This window comes from Leguminivora glycinivorella, chromosome 7 (genome assembly GCF_023078275.1).
Source record: "Leguminivora glycinivorella isolate SPB_JAAS2020 chromosome 7, LegGlyc_1.1, whole genome shotgun sequence".
NCBI classification, from domain to species: Eukaryota; Metazoa; Arthropoda; class Insecta; order Lepidoptera; family Tortricidae; genus Leguminivora; species Leguminivora glycinivorella.
The window spans coordinates 22521329-22536969 of record NC_062977.1 but is presented as its reverse complement, the minus strand read 5'-3'; the positions used below and the strand labels follow the sequence as shown (position 1 = coordinate 22536969).

Genomic DNA, 15641 nt, shown 5'->3' with positions numbered 1-15641 from the left:
AACAAAAAGCAGCCTATGTCACTCTTTATCCCTTCAAATATCAAAAAATCACGACAATTCGTCGCTCCGTTTTGCCGTGAAAAACGGACAAACAAACAGACACACACTTTCCCATTTATCATATTAGTATGGATAATTGTAACTGATTGTGTAGGTACTATGTTGATTATCGAGTGACAGTTAATTCCACAGTTTATCAGCGCGACACAGGAAGCATTTCTGTTTCCCTCCTCTGAGTGTGCGTCGTACAGTAGTAAGTACAATCGACCATAATTTCCCCACATCCGCGCTACCATTAGCCGCACTAAGGAAGAGTCCAGCACAGTGTTTACATTTGTAATGTGGCCAGCATGTTATCTACGTGGATAAAGCATCCGTCCGTACAGGAATCCACGTTCATAACTGGCAAAATTGCAAGCATCATAGGTCCGCCTGGCTTTCCTAAGTTTAATGGCTTAAATTAGTTGGTGACCCTGTCTACGAAACAGGAGGTTCCTGGTTCGAATCTTGGTACGGGCAAGGGGCATTTGTTTGGGTATTTGGGAGTTCTCATTATGTGAAGCAAAGGAATTTTCTTAACTGATATATTTTATTTGAATGTGAGAGAAATTTTAACCTTTAGGCCGTTTTCACATTATTCGATCCGATATCGGATGTCGGAAGGATTTCAATAGAAAAAATCCAAGATTACGCCCGAAATGTATGGGATATCGGTCCGACATCCGATATCGGATCGGATAATGTGAAAACGCACTTACACACCTATAGATGCAAAAAAAATATCAGCCCAAAATAAGAGCTTTCTGATTGTTTTTTTTTTTTTGGTAAGTGATGATGCGGTCTACGGTGGAGCACGCTTAACTATGAGATAGCTATTTACTCTTGCTTTAAAGATACCTGGATTGTACAGTCAGCTGCAGAGAAAAGTAGACCCCCTTGCATACAAAGGGCATCGAGATTTAGTATGTAGTAAAATGTTGACAAAACCTACACATGTCACATTTGAATTGAATTAAACACTTAAGACGATACGGTAGGGGTCAATTCTCCATACAAACGCTCTCGACTATTTCCTCCCTGGTTTTTGAAGATAGAGCAATGATTTTTAGGGTTCCGTAGTCAACTAGGAACCCTTATAGTTTCGCCATGTCTGTCTGTCCGTCCGTCCGTCCGTCCGTCCGTCCGCGGATAATCTTAGTAACCGTAAGCACTGGAAAGCTAAAATTTGGTACCAATATGTATATCAATCACGCCAACAAAGTGCAAAAATAAAAAATGGAAAAAGATGTTTCATTAGGGTACCCCCCCTACATGTAAAGTGGGGGCTGATATTTTTTTTCATTTCAACCCCAACGTGTGATATATTGTTGGATAGGTATTTAAAAATGAATAAGGGTTTACTAAGATCTTTTTTTGATAATATTCATATTTTCGGAAATAATCGCTCCTAAAGGAAAAAAAAAGTGCGTCCCCCCCCTCTAACTTTTGAACCATATGTTTAAAAAATATGAAAAAAATCACAAAAGTAGAACTTTATAAAGAATTTCTAGGAAAATTGTTTTGAACTTGATAGGTTCAGTAGTTTTTGAGAAAAATACGGAAAACTACGGAACCCTACACTGAGCGTGGCCCGACACGCTCTTGGCAGGTTTTTTCAACACAGATTGTTATTATTTTTATCTGTGTCGGACCGTTTTGATTTTTTTGATATTCTGCTTTTTAAAGACTCTAGAGCCAATCAAAAATTTCCAAAAACGGCCTTTTTCATTGTGGCGCAAAAAAAGGTGTGATACTCAAGATTAGTAACAATTAACCAAAAAAGCTAAACGGTCCGACATAGATTATTTCATTGTTATACAGATTCTCAAATTTCGTTCCGATTGATTAAGTTTTGAAGGAGGAAAGAGTCGAGAGCGGAACCTCAATTTTAAAGATTTTTTTGAAATATCTTTTGACTGAGTTGTTCTTAATGGACAATTTTTTTTCGATAAATCTAGTTAATAACACTTGTATATTTAACTAAAATTCCTAAGTTGAAAGGGAGCCCCCCTTTCATTTTAGCATTTTCGCTACCGTATCATCTTAGAGTCTGTATATGTTGAAACAACAATTTTCAGCCTTCGAAGTCATCAAGAGTCCTTACCCGGAGCATGCTAGCGGGCCTGCGGGCGCATTAGCCCGTCCATCTATGAACGATTCAATTTATTGCCCCCATTAGCCAACTGCTAAATAATGAGCTTTCCCTAAGGAAAATTACTTATTATGCTTTTTACATAATGATGGTCTAACTACATGTTTATGGGCAATTCAGATTCATTTGAATTGCTGATTTCACACATATTTAATGCGACGAAGATAGTCGGCAGGATCTTTCCTTTAATTTTTATTGGAGAACTTGTAACAGAATACACGAATACCTAGAGAAAGTTCTTAATTCGTGACACTTTTTTGACTTCGAAAAATTTCAAATGAAGTAGCTAATTTCAAATGAAGTAGTAAATTCAGATATATTTTTTTAAAACACAATAATTTCTATGGTATTAATATGGTTGGAATATGGATTGGTTTAACGTATTATTAAGTCGTCTTTACATAATTATATAAGAAACTAAGACTAAAATTAAAAGCTAGCTAATGTCTAAAATAGGCCCTTGAGGCATTGTACCAAGGATACTAGCGACATTTCCTCGCTGTATCGCAATGCTGATACGTTGTGCGAGGAAGTCGTCTTAAGTTGACATATTTAATTAAAAAACTTGTGAATTTCATAAAAAAATGCGTTCCGAACAGGGTTCATCTTACATAACCGGATAATCTTCATAAAAGATACCATTATGATTAATTGTGTTAAATTAAAATGATTAAAAGATAATATTAATAACAATATTACGTAATTATGTAGTAATTGTCATTCTGCGGTAACCCTTAATCCTGTCCTTGGTAATTATCACGATGACTTCAAAGAATTAAGCTTAATGCAACCATAAGCGGCAGAATCAGTTTAAACATCATTCCAGAGACTTTAAGGGGGAGACACTGTGCCACATTGTTTTTGAGGCATGCGACACGTAGCATGCTACACGGACGTATTTTTTTGCCCATTATTTAAAAAGTTAAGCTCTGCCAGATCGTCTCAAACACAAACGACACGTTAGGCGAGATACACGTATATCGAAATTAGACAGAAGCTTTATATATATCAAAATTTAACAGAAGCGTGAAGTGAAGTCTATGCTTTAATTCTATGTACCTACGCTGCAAATAGAGCAATATGGCGGGAAACCATTAAAAAGGCAGCACAACGACCCCAATGACCACGACTACTCTGACAAGAGTATACGACTAAGAAGAAGACCTACGCATAGAGAAACTACTCGATAATAAAAACACCGCTAGAATATGTTTTAACTATTATCCCTTTAAAAATGTAAAATCTTTTATTATACATATGTATTAAAATATATTAAAAGCAATTGAGTAGGTATATCAAAAAGGTGACAAGTTGGAGTCCTGTTGACAGCGATGAATGTTTAAATTTGCCCTTTGTATAAAGATTGGTAGTTTTGCTCTCAGACTCGATAAAAATTATACCTCCCAGTGATACAGTAACAAATGAGACAGTACACAACCGTTCATTTAATGAAGCATACTACAATTAATTAAAATTACAATTAAATTGGTGTTCTCATAGTTTATCAGCCTTGAGCCTGAGCTTACAATGTTGCTAATAGTATATTTGAGAGCTGAGAGATAGCTGCAGGCCTGTCTGTATGTCTGTAATGAAGGACTATTTAAATATCACCTTTTATCATCTTTTCAATGTTCTTTTTCGAATACCATCCCGTTTATAAAGTACAAATTCTTCAACATGTATTTGACCCTCATATTATTATAGTACATGAAAAGTTTCAATTACATGTTGACAACACTTCGCAAAACTATACTTATTTTGATAACTATACTTTTTATTTTTCGTATCACGGGGAAGTGATACCAGCGGGCCGACCAAACTAGTTGATAAACTTTATCGTATCGGTGAGTCCCTATCGCACTTACAAATAGTTTGAAAAGGACGGCCTGACGTTTTATCGTATATCACGCGACCTTGACTGCCTGATCAGTTTAACACCTTAGATACTTGTATAGTATCATATTATAGAGTTATTAACTAATTAACGTATGACACGTTTGAAATTGATACAAACAAGCTGCGTTAGTTGGATATAAATTGCCAACACTTTGTTATAAATTGTCACGAGATTTATCATAGAACATATACATTATATATATTTAAACACAGATAAAATAAGTAAGCTTTAAGTTATCATATACGAAGGTTAAAACATCTTAAGCTTACATTTAGTACCTACCTAACCATTCAACTTTATAATGGCTTACGAAATTGATGTATTGCACTCTGCATTCATTTATTTTTCGAAGGACTAACAAAACAAATGAATGCCATCTGACGTAAAGCGCGGCCAAGCGGCAAGTTCAAGAAGATGACGCACGACGCAAGACATCTTAGACAATGTTAGCGTGCGTCAAATGCAGCAAGGTATATTGTCTTCTTAAACCTGTCTGCTACTCGGTTCTTAGAAACTGAGGTGAAGGATTTGTCTTTATTATAAGTAGTATATTATGACGTGCTTATTAGGATTGTAGAAGGGTGGGGTAAATCATATCACATTCTACAAATTGTTTAGTTCGAACTACATACATACATACATACATAATATTTATTTAGCATACTCGTATGTATGAGTACGTATGCCTAATAAATAACGTACGTACGTATGCGTATGCATAATATGGAGAAGTGTATCATCTTGGGGCGAATGAATGGTAAACGCGCTTGGGGTGGGGCTCGTAAGAGATGGTCTGACTGTGTGAAGAAGTCGACTGGCGGCAGCCTATATCGTGCAGTCCACATGGCTTATGACCGCGTTCAATGGAGACACGCTACTTGTGGTCGCGATCCTCAGCACTGAGGGAACGAGGAAGAAGAAGACGTATGCCTACGGTGGATTTTAGTAGGCGATTTCATAGTTTTTAACCCGGGAGTGTGTACATTTTGCCTCCTGTCATTTTCTCGATGTCAAATCGATAAGTGCGACCATCGTACTAGGTACCTATTGGAGGCCTGTATCAATTATATTTTATCCTTTTTTGACAGATACATTAGTCAATATGACCGCAAAAGACAACTATTATTAGGTAAGAACGGTATTAACGCTAATACAATGACCTTTTCATTTTAAATTAGATTTTTAATAGGTTAGTTAGACTTCAAAATAAAAACGGTATTAATGAATTATGTTTGCGTGCATCGGTACCTATCATGGACTGAAATACAGCTCCCCGCCCACTAGATAAACGATGACAGAAAACAGCCGTAGAAACATTAAATTCCTACCCCTCTCATGTACCCTATATTACTCTGGCCATATTAGGCGGAGCTGATTCTGTTTTGACAATTCGAAATAATTTTCACGTTATTTTGATACGACCAAACCGTGAAAAAGCATAAGTACGACTGTGATATTTTTTTGAAACGATTTTTGATTATCTTTCCGACAAAGCACGAACCAGTAATAAATGATGATTTAAGACCATGTGAGTCATCTTTGAAATAAGATTTTTTATACTCTTTAAATTAATGTTAAGTTAATCCACAGTTCATCAGAGACTGAAGTATTAGTGACACTTGATTGTTTTTGAAGAGCTCTTCAGATTTTTTACAAATTATTTGCAAAACTACACTGAAGTTATTTTTTTTGTAAAACAAATGAAAATAATTCAGTAACTCCTGATCCTTTAAGCTTTTCGCTGACAGTGCTCCGCCTGTCGACGTTCTGTCACTGAAAATACATATACGGGTAATATGTCCTTTCTGCGGCAGTAGTTCGGCTGTCGACGTAGTGTTACCGAATAGGTTAAAGTTAACTTAAGTTTAGAACATTCAGTCAATAAGGTCGTATCAAAATTCTACTAAAACTATATCTTTTGCATACAGAATAGGCATAGTAGTTTTGTCTGTTTGTTTGCCTCTATATTGAGTCGTTGATGACCGTTAGCCGTGGGCGCACCAATTATAACAACGCCATGGTTCGGATTATACCCCAGCTTATCAAACCTTTGTGGCGCCGCCGTTATTACGTTTATTATGAATTATTGTTACGTCCGTATATTATGACTTTTAGAATTTATATATTGGGAACGTTTTAATTGGTATAGAAAAGCCATTGCTAATATAGTCTGTCGTCTGATCAGCTATACTATAAATTAAAAAAAAAAACTTATTACTGAAACTCAAAGAAGAATACGGACCTATATAAAACAAATGACCTTTTAAGATACTGATTGGCTGCTGGAATGTTCGTAGCGACTACTTCCAAATCCTTCTAGCCTAGTAGGTACGAAGTTCGTACTAGGCTGGAAGGATTTGGAAGTAGTCGCCCAGGATCGTGAAAAGTGGAAAATTCTTCTAAGAGCCCTATGTCCCTAGTGAGGGATAACAGGATCACATCATCATCATCATCATACTTTATCATTAGCCAAATAGAGTTCTAACCTACTTAATGGCTAGGAACTGTATTAAATGTAAACCGAAATAAATGGCGAAGCAAACTGAGTTTGTCAGAATTGTCTAAGGTTTCTACTACCCAGAGCTGAAATCGAACCAGCGTTCTCAGCTATCGTGGAGCATAAGCTCCTTGGGAACACGGGCTCAGATCGGCATCGCCTTGTGTTCTAATGATAGTTGAGATAATTGACGTCGTCAACATGCGTGCGGTGCGTGCCGTACAGTTGAGTCGCTTTCGACACCCTTTGTGGGTTTATTTTGGGCTATAGTCAGGCTTCTATAGTTATAGAGTTAATCTATAAATTTATACCTACATCGTGACCGGTGACCGAGTCAGCTTTGCTCACTTCCAAGAATGTTGTCTTGTGGATGGTGTGAGTCTTTCTATTCTCATTCTGTTGCGAAACTTCTTGCAAAAGAAAAGTATATAAAGAATATTTTACCTTGCTTATTAAACATGTAAAATCGGGTAACTCACGTAAAATTATCGAAGGTCACTCGACATGTTTCGCTCCGTAACGAGGAGCATTTTCATTGAGCACGCGCGATGCCGATGGTATCCCGACGCAGACTGCGGGCCACAGCTCGTTGCGACCGTTGGCTCGGCGCGGAGGTCGGCGGCGGCAGGGGCGGTGCGAAACTACCCTCACTTTCGGAATAATTGTCATTTGTTGGGTTGCACACTACACTCACTACGTCATTCGACAATTTTACGTGAGATACCCGATTTTACATGTTTAATATGTCAGTGTCTCACGGTAGTTTTATTATTAAGATCTTACCTTGCTCCTAGGATACACGCTGAGAACATCAGCCCACCACCTCGCCTCTTCCCTACAGGTTCCCTTCACGAAGGTGACCCGCTCTGGTGCCGTGACCGCCAAGCTGTGAGCGTGACCGGTAACCGAGTCAGCTTCGCTAACTTCAAGGACTGTTGTCATGTCGATGCTGGCTTGAGGGACTGTGTCTGGCTGTGGAAGAGGAAAACATATGGTTAGGATTTTTGTACAAGTTTTCTTTAGTTTATTCAAGAGGGAGATAGTAATATTGTCTTCAGCTACAGCGATAGTTACTCATGAAATAAAACTATGGACGCGGATTATGCTGTAATGTGTTCGAAACGTCGGGATGAATTGTAATTTCATTATACGAGATATAAATCCGTTTCCATAGTTTTATTTCAGGGAGATAGTAGTTTAGTGTCTCATAGATCTACCGAAACCCTTTCGCTGTTTTGTCAATATTTGAATAAACTAAAATATGTGAATAATAGACCAAAATTATTGAGCAGGAAAGCGGACCCTAACGCTAGGCCAGGAAAACGCTAGGTTGAAGATAGTACCATGAAGTTTTACAAGAATCAGTTGAAAAATAGGACCTGACCTGTAGATAAGAACATTCGCTTTGCTCAGCCAATAACATGAGTGGCAAACATGGTTATTTAGGTAAGATTATCATATGGTGTCATGCAAAGAAGAGGGAGTTACAAATGACAAAAAATATAAGATGAAAACATAAAAGTATATTTGAAAATCTTCGCATAATAACATTGATAACAAACCAAACTAAGCAACAAACGATATATAAATTATTGTTGCAATATTGATTATCTAAGCGACATTTACAACAATAGCATTGTCAATATTTACTGATACGATAAAAGGCAAAAAATATCTCCAGACAAATCAGATTGTTATGTTAAATCGTTAAATATATCTTTCATGTATGTAAAGCTACAATTAAAGGTCGTTTGAAACACCGACCATACTGATATAATAACTTAACATAAATAAAATAAATTGCACCGCTAACCCACAAATGGCTCCCGTGTCCTGATAAAGCTACATAGTTATATATAACTTCCCTAGGATATAACAATATACACGGTGTGTAACATGAGGAACCTGAATAGTTTTAACAGCGTATTTCTAGAAGAGTAAAATGTCATATAATCGTTTCTGGATTTCGATAAATACTTACAGGGGACATAACGTAACTATTCTATCCGTTGATAGATGTCAAAAAATAGGTAACTAGTAGGTACCTCATTGCAAAAAAAGTATTATTTTCATTTATGTAATTTTTTATTTTAAGTGCCAGTTTTACGAATAACATTCACTTTTTATGTGAAAATACATCCAAAAAACTAAAAAATAACACTTTTTTTTTACGAAATTTGCTTGACGTCATTTAACATTTTATCTATATTTTGTCCCAAAAATGCGTACCTAGTTAAAATCTTTCGGTTCCTTTATGTTACACCGTGTACAGGTTTACACAGGCTTGTTCCCATACTTCACGCTGACACGCACTATTAGTTAACAGTTCATTAATACTAGCAATTAAATCATGCCTTTTCATTACAGCTTTAATTAAAGTCTCAACTCTTTACTTATACAGGTAAGGCACATTCTAAGGCTCAAGGAAAAATTATAGAAGCTGTAACTGAACAACTTCATCTAGCTATAAATAGGAAACATTACAAGTAACAAATGGTTTAAATTGAGGATTAAATGTAACTTTGTATCTATTTATTCATATAAAAGTATGTCAGAATTCGAATGAATTAAATAATTACACAAAAATAATCAGCGTGTTATCGTCTATTGAAATTAGCGCCATCTTTCAGCAAATACTAAACATTAAGAACTACTGAGAGACGTACATGGGTGGCGAATAGTTAACGAAGTTATTGAACGGGCGAGCGATTGTAAAACAACTCCGCTAGATGGCGCTTGTTCAACAAAACACCTTATACAACGTGTATCTGCTAATACTCAAAACCTCACACTACACTTAGTAAAATAATTGCTAATTACCATCATAAACTATAAAACTATTTATTTATGTGCGTTACTGCGGCGACATGGGGATTACCAATAGACAGCTAAGATATCATTGTGAGGCACTTTGAGGTTTTGTCACGGTGGATTTCGCAATTGTAGTAGGCGGGTTTGAGCCAATATTAAGAGTGACAAAGGTTGTGATTAGATGCGAGTTTAGTTTGTAGTGACTTATGATAAACATTGAAATTAAAATGACAAACAACATCAAGCTCGTAGCTGGAAAGAATGGTTGCCCAAGTAACCGGCCAGTATTAACAACCCTAAATATTGAAAAAGGTAAACAACCTCTAGCGATGCGATATGTACATTGTTGTGTTGCAAGTACAGTGGAATAGGCTTGTAAAAAGATAATTAATCATGTTGATTTGAATAGAAATATTACTCCCATCAAGATATAGCTCAATCGATTCTACTCTCGATTCTGAATAGGCGGTTTTCATATTTTTAGTGTTAAATGGAACACGGTGTATTTCAAGTATTTCAACTATTGCGCAATGCAATAAGTAGTTTAATTAGGTATAAACAATGATATATCTGTCTCTCTCTAAGTCAGGTGTGGAAACACCTGTGATAGGAAGCATCTTTTGCTGAGAAAACGTGGACTTTAATTCGTAGAGCGTATGGGTGTAAACAAAGCACTTATGATCTTTTTATTTTGGATATCGGCGTGTCCAGATAAAATGTCTAGAAATAATTTCACAGGTGCGTGTCCAGAAAAAATGTCCAGATTCGTGTCCTATAAATAGCTCCGGGAGCATTGTTTTGATTCATTATTTTTCGAGCATCGAGGACCGACAGTCGACCCTGGCTTAAAGTGTAAAAATTGTTTTAAATAGTGGGAAACCTCTGCCCAAATTTCTAAGTGTTTGATTTTATTGTGAATAAAATCTATGTTTTGTTCTCGTAAAGTCAGCATTTGGGATAAGTGCTTAGAGTTGTTTAGCTCTGGTACTAATGGGTAGTGATTTCTGCTAAGTTTAAGTTATGTTTTACTAGAAGTATTGAAAGTTAGTGAGTGTTTACTTTATTCATGCCGTCTATCGTTTGGTTTTGTGGGGAACATATGTTCTTTTCAGAGCTTGATTTTGGATGGTAGATTCCGATTCGGTGGTGCAGGTTTATTGTCTTGTGCTATTGAGTTGGAATTTATGTGAGTGAAGTGAGCCGCTAACGATTCGGTTCTTCTTGTCAGAAGTTTCATTGTTATTGTGATAATCAAATTTAATGGTTAAAGTAAATAATACCTAATCAGTTCAAATTAAGTGAAGAATATTTAATTATAAAGCCAGATCGCTGCCCAGACAGACAGTTTGTTTAGCCTTGCATCGATTAACCTAGCGGCTGTTAAACTATTGATGCAAGGAGGTCCGTAGTTTTACCAATACAGAGGGTTAAATTGGCATTTTTCTCTTTACCAACATAGAAAAATGAAAATATCTCTCCCTCCCTGGTTCTTCAATGCCCAGCTGTTAGCCGAGAGCAAGGACATTATATGTGTCATTTGGAGTAATCCATGCTTGTTCAAAGCGGCAGTATTTGAAAGCCTTGTATATTTATTGTCATAAGTATATATCATATACACAATAGGGAACTATCCTACCCGATTGCCTCCCTGTCCACGGACGCCTGCATCGGGGGGGGATAAATACACAGACTTATAGGGTTTGCTTTCTTCAGTCTAGTCTGCTGAACTCTAGCGTAGTCAGTTTAGGTATACACCGCGTATGTCCTAAAACTCTGGGTCCATGGTGAGTACGAACAGAGTTTTTATCGTTTTAGAGTAGGGAACTTTCTATCTAGTAGGGTAGAATCACACACATCGATAGGCAGGGAAATAAATAAAGTTCTGTATAAAAACCTATCTTATCTAATAACTAAAAATAAATTAAATTCAAGATCTAAAATTACTGTGAACAAAATTACTGGGTGTTAGAAGGTATTTTATAAATAATATCGTGTGTTTATTCTTGGTATAATGAAACTTCAATATCATATTTATTATCAAAGTGTGAAAAAGCTTTGAGTTATTACTGTTTAATTCATCTAAGTGTAATTTGTAATTGTGGTAGCAATTTCTGATTCTTCATGTGACAGCGATCATTGAGTGTTAGCTGGGGTTTGTTTAGGGACCAGTGGCATGCGGGCGCCGTCCACTGATGGAAAGCCGAAAGCTCCGAGGAGTGATTAAGCTTACTTTTCTTGGGTTTTCAATTGGAAGCTTCTTACTCGATGTATCGTTGAAACAGTGAAAGGGTCGAGAAGTTATGGTCTATTAGCAGTATTGGGGAAAAGGGGGGTTAGCTAGGGAAAATGAAACAAAATAAAAAGGGGGGTTAGTTCATAGATAGATAGCCTTCTGGTTTGGCATAGGATTCTCAACAGAGCAGTTTGGTTGAGATGAGGAGTTTCAAACCACAACGCAAGCTTCGAGCCCAATTGAAACTACTAATAGGGCGTAGTGGATGATTACTAAAATATTTTTTATATTATTTACCATTTATAAACCAAAATTATGAATAAAATGTCTGGCGCCTATAGGTTTTTTCCTGTTCAAGTTCGTATGTTACTTTGCTCGCACATTTTTCACAGGCGTTATTTATTGTTAACATAATATCAGTCTATTGCCTATTCGTCCAAGTTAATATAATTTTCACAAAATTATGCTGAGTTTTAATTAGTGGGTTAAGTTATAATTAATCATATGAGTCCAATAGTCGTATCTACTTCGCATTAAAGAGTTTGGGTTGCTATGGTTCATATCGAGGGGTCCTTCTACTACCATTAGACGATCACAAGGCCAAATCTACGGGGTATTTTTAAAGGGTGGATAGTTGTAAGAATGTTTAGTCAAGTAAGTAAGTAAATAAGTGAGTGGGTGCGGAAGTTCGGTACAATTTTGGATAGGCCATAACCAGGATGTGAGGTATTACCATAGGGTTTTCTTTTAATTACATGAGGTATATTTCATATACATTACAATACTAAACAGTAGCTTTTTTAGTTATAATTGTGAGTGTGTTTGGTGGGGCGTCTCGCGTTGTCGTTTGGTGGGACGCTTTGCCGAGGACACTCACATTTTGTTGTTCGTGAAGAGGAGTGCGAGTGACTTTAACTATTGGACTCTAATTCTTTATTAAATACTTGTCAGATAGTCAATCACAAAATATTGACATGCCTTGAAGTGCAAACTCTGACAAATATCATCTAATGCATGCAGTTGAGGGTTAACTGAAAAACAAACACTTGCATATCTTTAATTAAAAATAAACTTATATATGAAATCCACATTATTATTTCATAACTTAAATTTTAATTACATATTTGACAATATTCTAGTCTTAATAATGTAAGGTAGTGCTTTAGTCATATTGCTATTCGAAGTACATCTGTTATCCATCTTTGCTGGCATAGTCATCTTCATCAGTCATCAAAAGTTAGTTGGCCATTGTAAAACTCAGGAACCGTTCTTTATTCTTCTAACTGCTTCTAGTCATCTGAAAATAGAGATAAATATGCATTAGTTGGTTGGAGGAACCTTTTACATTTCAATTCAAGTGGTTTTATCTAAGTAGGCATAGATTTAAGTAGGTATAGGCACAAAATATTTACAATAGTACAATTATAGGTTAGCAATATCTGTAGGATGCCATATACCTAAAAATCAGTCATGTACATACATGAGTTCCTTATTTTAAATAGCAGGGGGAGAGGCATTTCAAAACATTAGTACAATTTGCCAAAGTAGGAAATGGTTACAAGTAGATCAGCGGTGAGCAAGATATGTCTAGTGGTCTAAAGATATGGGGGTGAAAGTCTACCCTATTGACAGCTGTAATGTCCTAGGGGCATTATATTTCATATTTAAATACTTAATGTCATATTTATCATAGCTAGGAAACAATTGAATGGGGGTGAACATCTCCATAATCATTCGACAGATTATTTTGGAAATTTAATAAGGAAGTGACAATATTCCATAATTTCAACTTGTCCTGTTCCATTTATTAAGTAGTATTCACAATAATACTTCATTTCTACCTTTGCCCAAAGCAAGAAAGACAGGATGTGTACATACGCACATGTACAGTAAGTCATACTGCGACTTAGGGCTTTTTCATACAATTTTTATGTCATTTCTCTAACAGTAGGCTATACATGTATTTATCTACGGCTAGAATGAGCTTAAGTAAGAGTAGATTTAGTCTAAGGAAGTATGTAGGTACCTAATATTAAGCTTAGCAACACATTTGTAATTTTCCTTGTATCGGGGTAGACAACGGTAGACAGTTGTCATGATGATCATATGGGCCAGTAATATGGCAGCATTCTTCACATTCTAGAAGTGGAAGGGGTTCATCTTGTAGTCCTAAAGCAAAACAGAGTAGGATATTAGATTATAGAAAGAATAGGCTAGGTAGTTATAGATTTTTAAGAATTTCAATTTTTTAGTATGCAGTTTCCGAGGAACTATTGATGATCAGTCAATGTGACATATTGACATGGGTTTTGGGTATCTACTCAAAGGAATATCTTAGCACCAATTTCAACTATACATTTATGGGAATATACACAGGAAATATTAGTTTTCATGGAGTACAAGTAAGCTGTATGTACCAAACTTCTCTCCGAGTCTGTCTGAGTAACCTTGACTTCTAAAGTATACCTGGGTGTTTAATTAGGTCATAAATAAGTTATCTAGATTTAGTTTAACTAGTTTAAAGTAGAATAGTGTTAGCTGACAGGATTAGAATACTATATTTAATGTTGAAAATATTACTCTTAGGAAGAAATCCGTCTGTCTTGAACGGCAAACATGAGTAAAACTTATATAAATATACACAGTTAAAATAAGGATTTGTGATATATTAAGGTCAGGTCTAGGCATAAGTTTAGTAGTATAAAAATAGGTACTTACTTTGAAAGTTAGTCATCACTCATCGCCATCAGGAATATCTTTATCACATTGTAATGGATGACAGTTTCATTACATAATTCCATCAAGTACCAAGGGAACATTTCAGCGGGTAGCAAACTTGCTGAAAAACAAACAAACTTGTAAATATCATTCATTGAAACAGAGCAAAGTAGGTTCACTTAGTATCCATTATTTTAGAAGCATAAAGAGTAAGTTTAAGTAACAGGTTTTATAGATAATCGGTCTTAGGGGAAAGTAGTGCAAAAAATAGTCTGTTACTATAAGTTCCAAGTAGGTCTGGGATCTTACCTTCCTTGCAAAGTTGCTTTTCGAGTAGGCAACTTAATTCACTTTGTCAGTAGAGGCATACCTCTTTAAGACATCTTTTGTATGGCTGTATGTTCATTAGATTATGAATTTGAGCACTAGATTTTCTATTATCGTGATGAGAAACACAGTAAAACACATGTCAAGGTTCCAATGCATTCATATCCTTCAACGCGGTCGTTCATATTGTTTATAAATAGAGTTATGTCAATTTCATAACCTCAATTTCGAAATTCACAATTTGCATTACAGTTCATAGTTTCAGTTTGATAAAACAGAATCACTTTGTCGTCAGCATCATTTGAGAGCAACGCGTGTGTTTGTGATTTCTTTACATTTTCTTATTTCGTCTACTCTTGCATTTTCTTGCAAAAATTACAAAATGGCGTATACGCTGTATGAATGGCGGATGATTGGCGTCGGCGCTGTTTTGATTTGTCATTTGTTTAAGCCGATTAAAAAAATGACGCGGTTATTTAAGTAATTCTAATTGAAGATCACGCGATTAATGGCTAGTTTAAAGAAAAACAAAAGCATTGTCGTTCCAAGAAAATAATATTAAGACACATTGAAGTCAAAGGAAGTTAGTACTGATCTGATATTGCCAGAAGTCAAATTATGTCCCATTAATCGGGTGTAAAATGAAATATTTCTTCATTGTAGAAATTAGAAATCATATTTTGTCATAATCACATTAAAGTCGACATATCATAACAAGAAGTACCTAATTTCGAGAAGTATTTGCTTATTTTACCTTTTTCGATTGAAATCTTTAACTTCCGCAATCGAAACTACCTTTTAACTACGAGTTTCTGACATAGATGGCGTGCAACAACGATTCTTTACTTCGACTTTTTTGATCGTAAAATATTGATGTCGTTAGTATTCACGAAAACCGGCCAAGTGCGAGTCGGGCTCGCGCACAAAGGGTTCCGTAGCAGCAAATATAATAAACTTATTATGTCAA

The 15641-nt window shown here is 35.9% G+C and overlaps 1 protein-coding gene and 1 long non-coding RNA gene across 2 annotated transcripts in view; both read right to left on the bottom strand.

Moving 5' to 3' along the window:
• The window catches only part of LOC125227885 (protein outspread), a 489387-nt gene that overhangs the window by 69034 nt on the left and 404712 nt on the right, over positions 1-15641 (bottom strand). Inside the window, 1 exon segment of the mRNA XM_048132278.1 lies at positions 7369-7557. Coding sequence (XP_047988235.1) covers positions 7369-7557 — 189 coding nt within the window.
• LOC125227889 lies at positions 12833-14972 on the bottom strand. Its single transcript, XR_007177235.1, has 4 exons — positions 14657-14972; positions 14348-14468; positions 13656-13798; positions 12833-12926 (listed from the first exon to the last, which is right to left on the bottom strand). It is a non-coding gene; the product is annotated as an uncharacterized LOC125227889 (long non-coding RNA).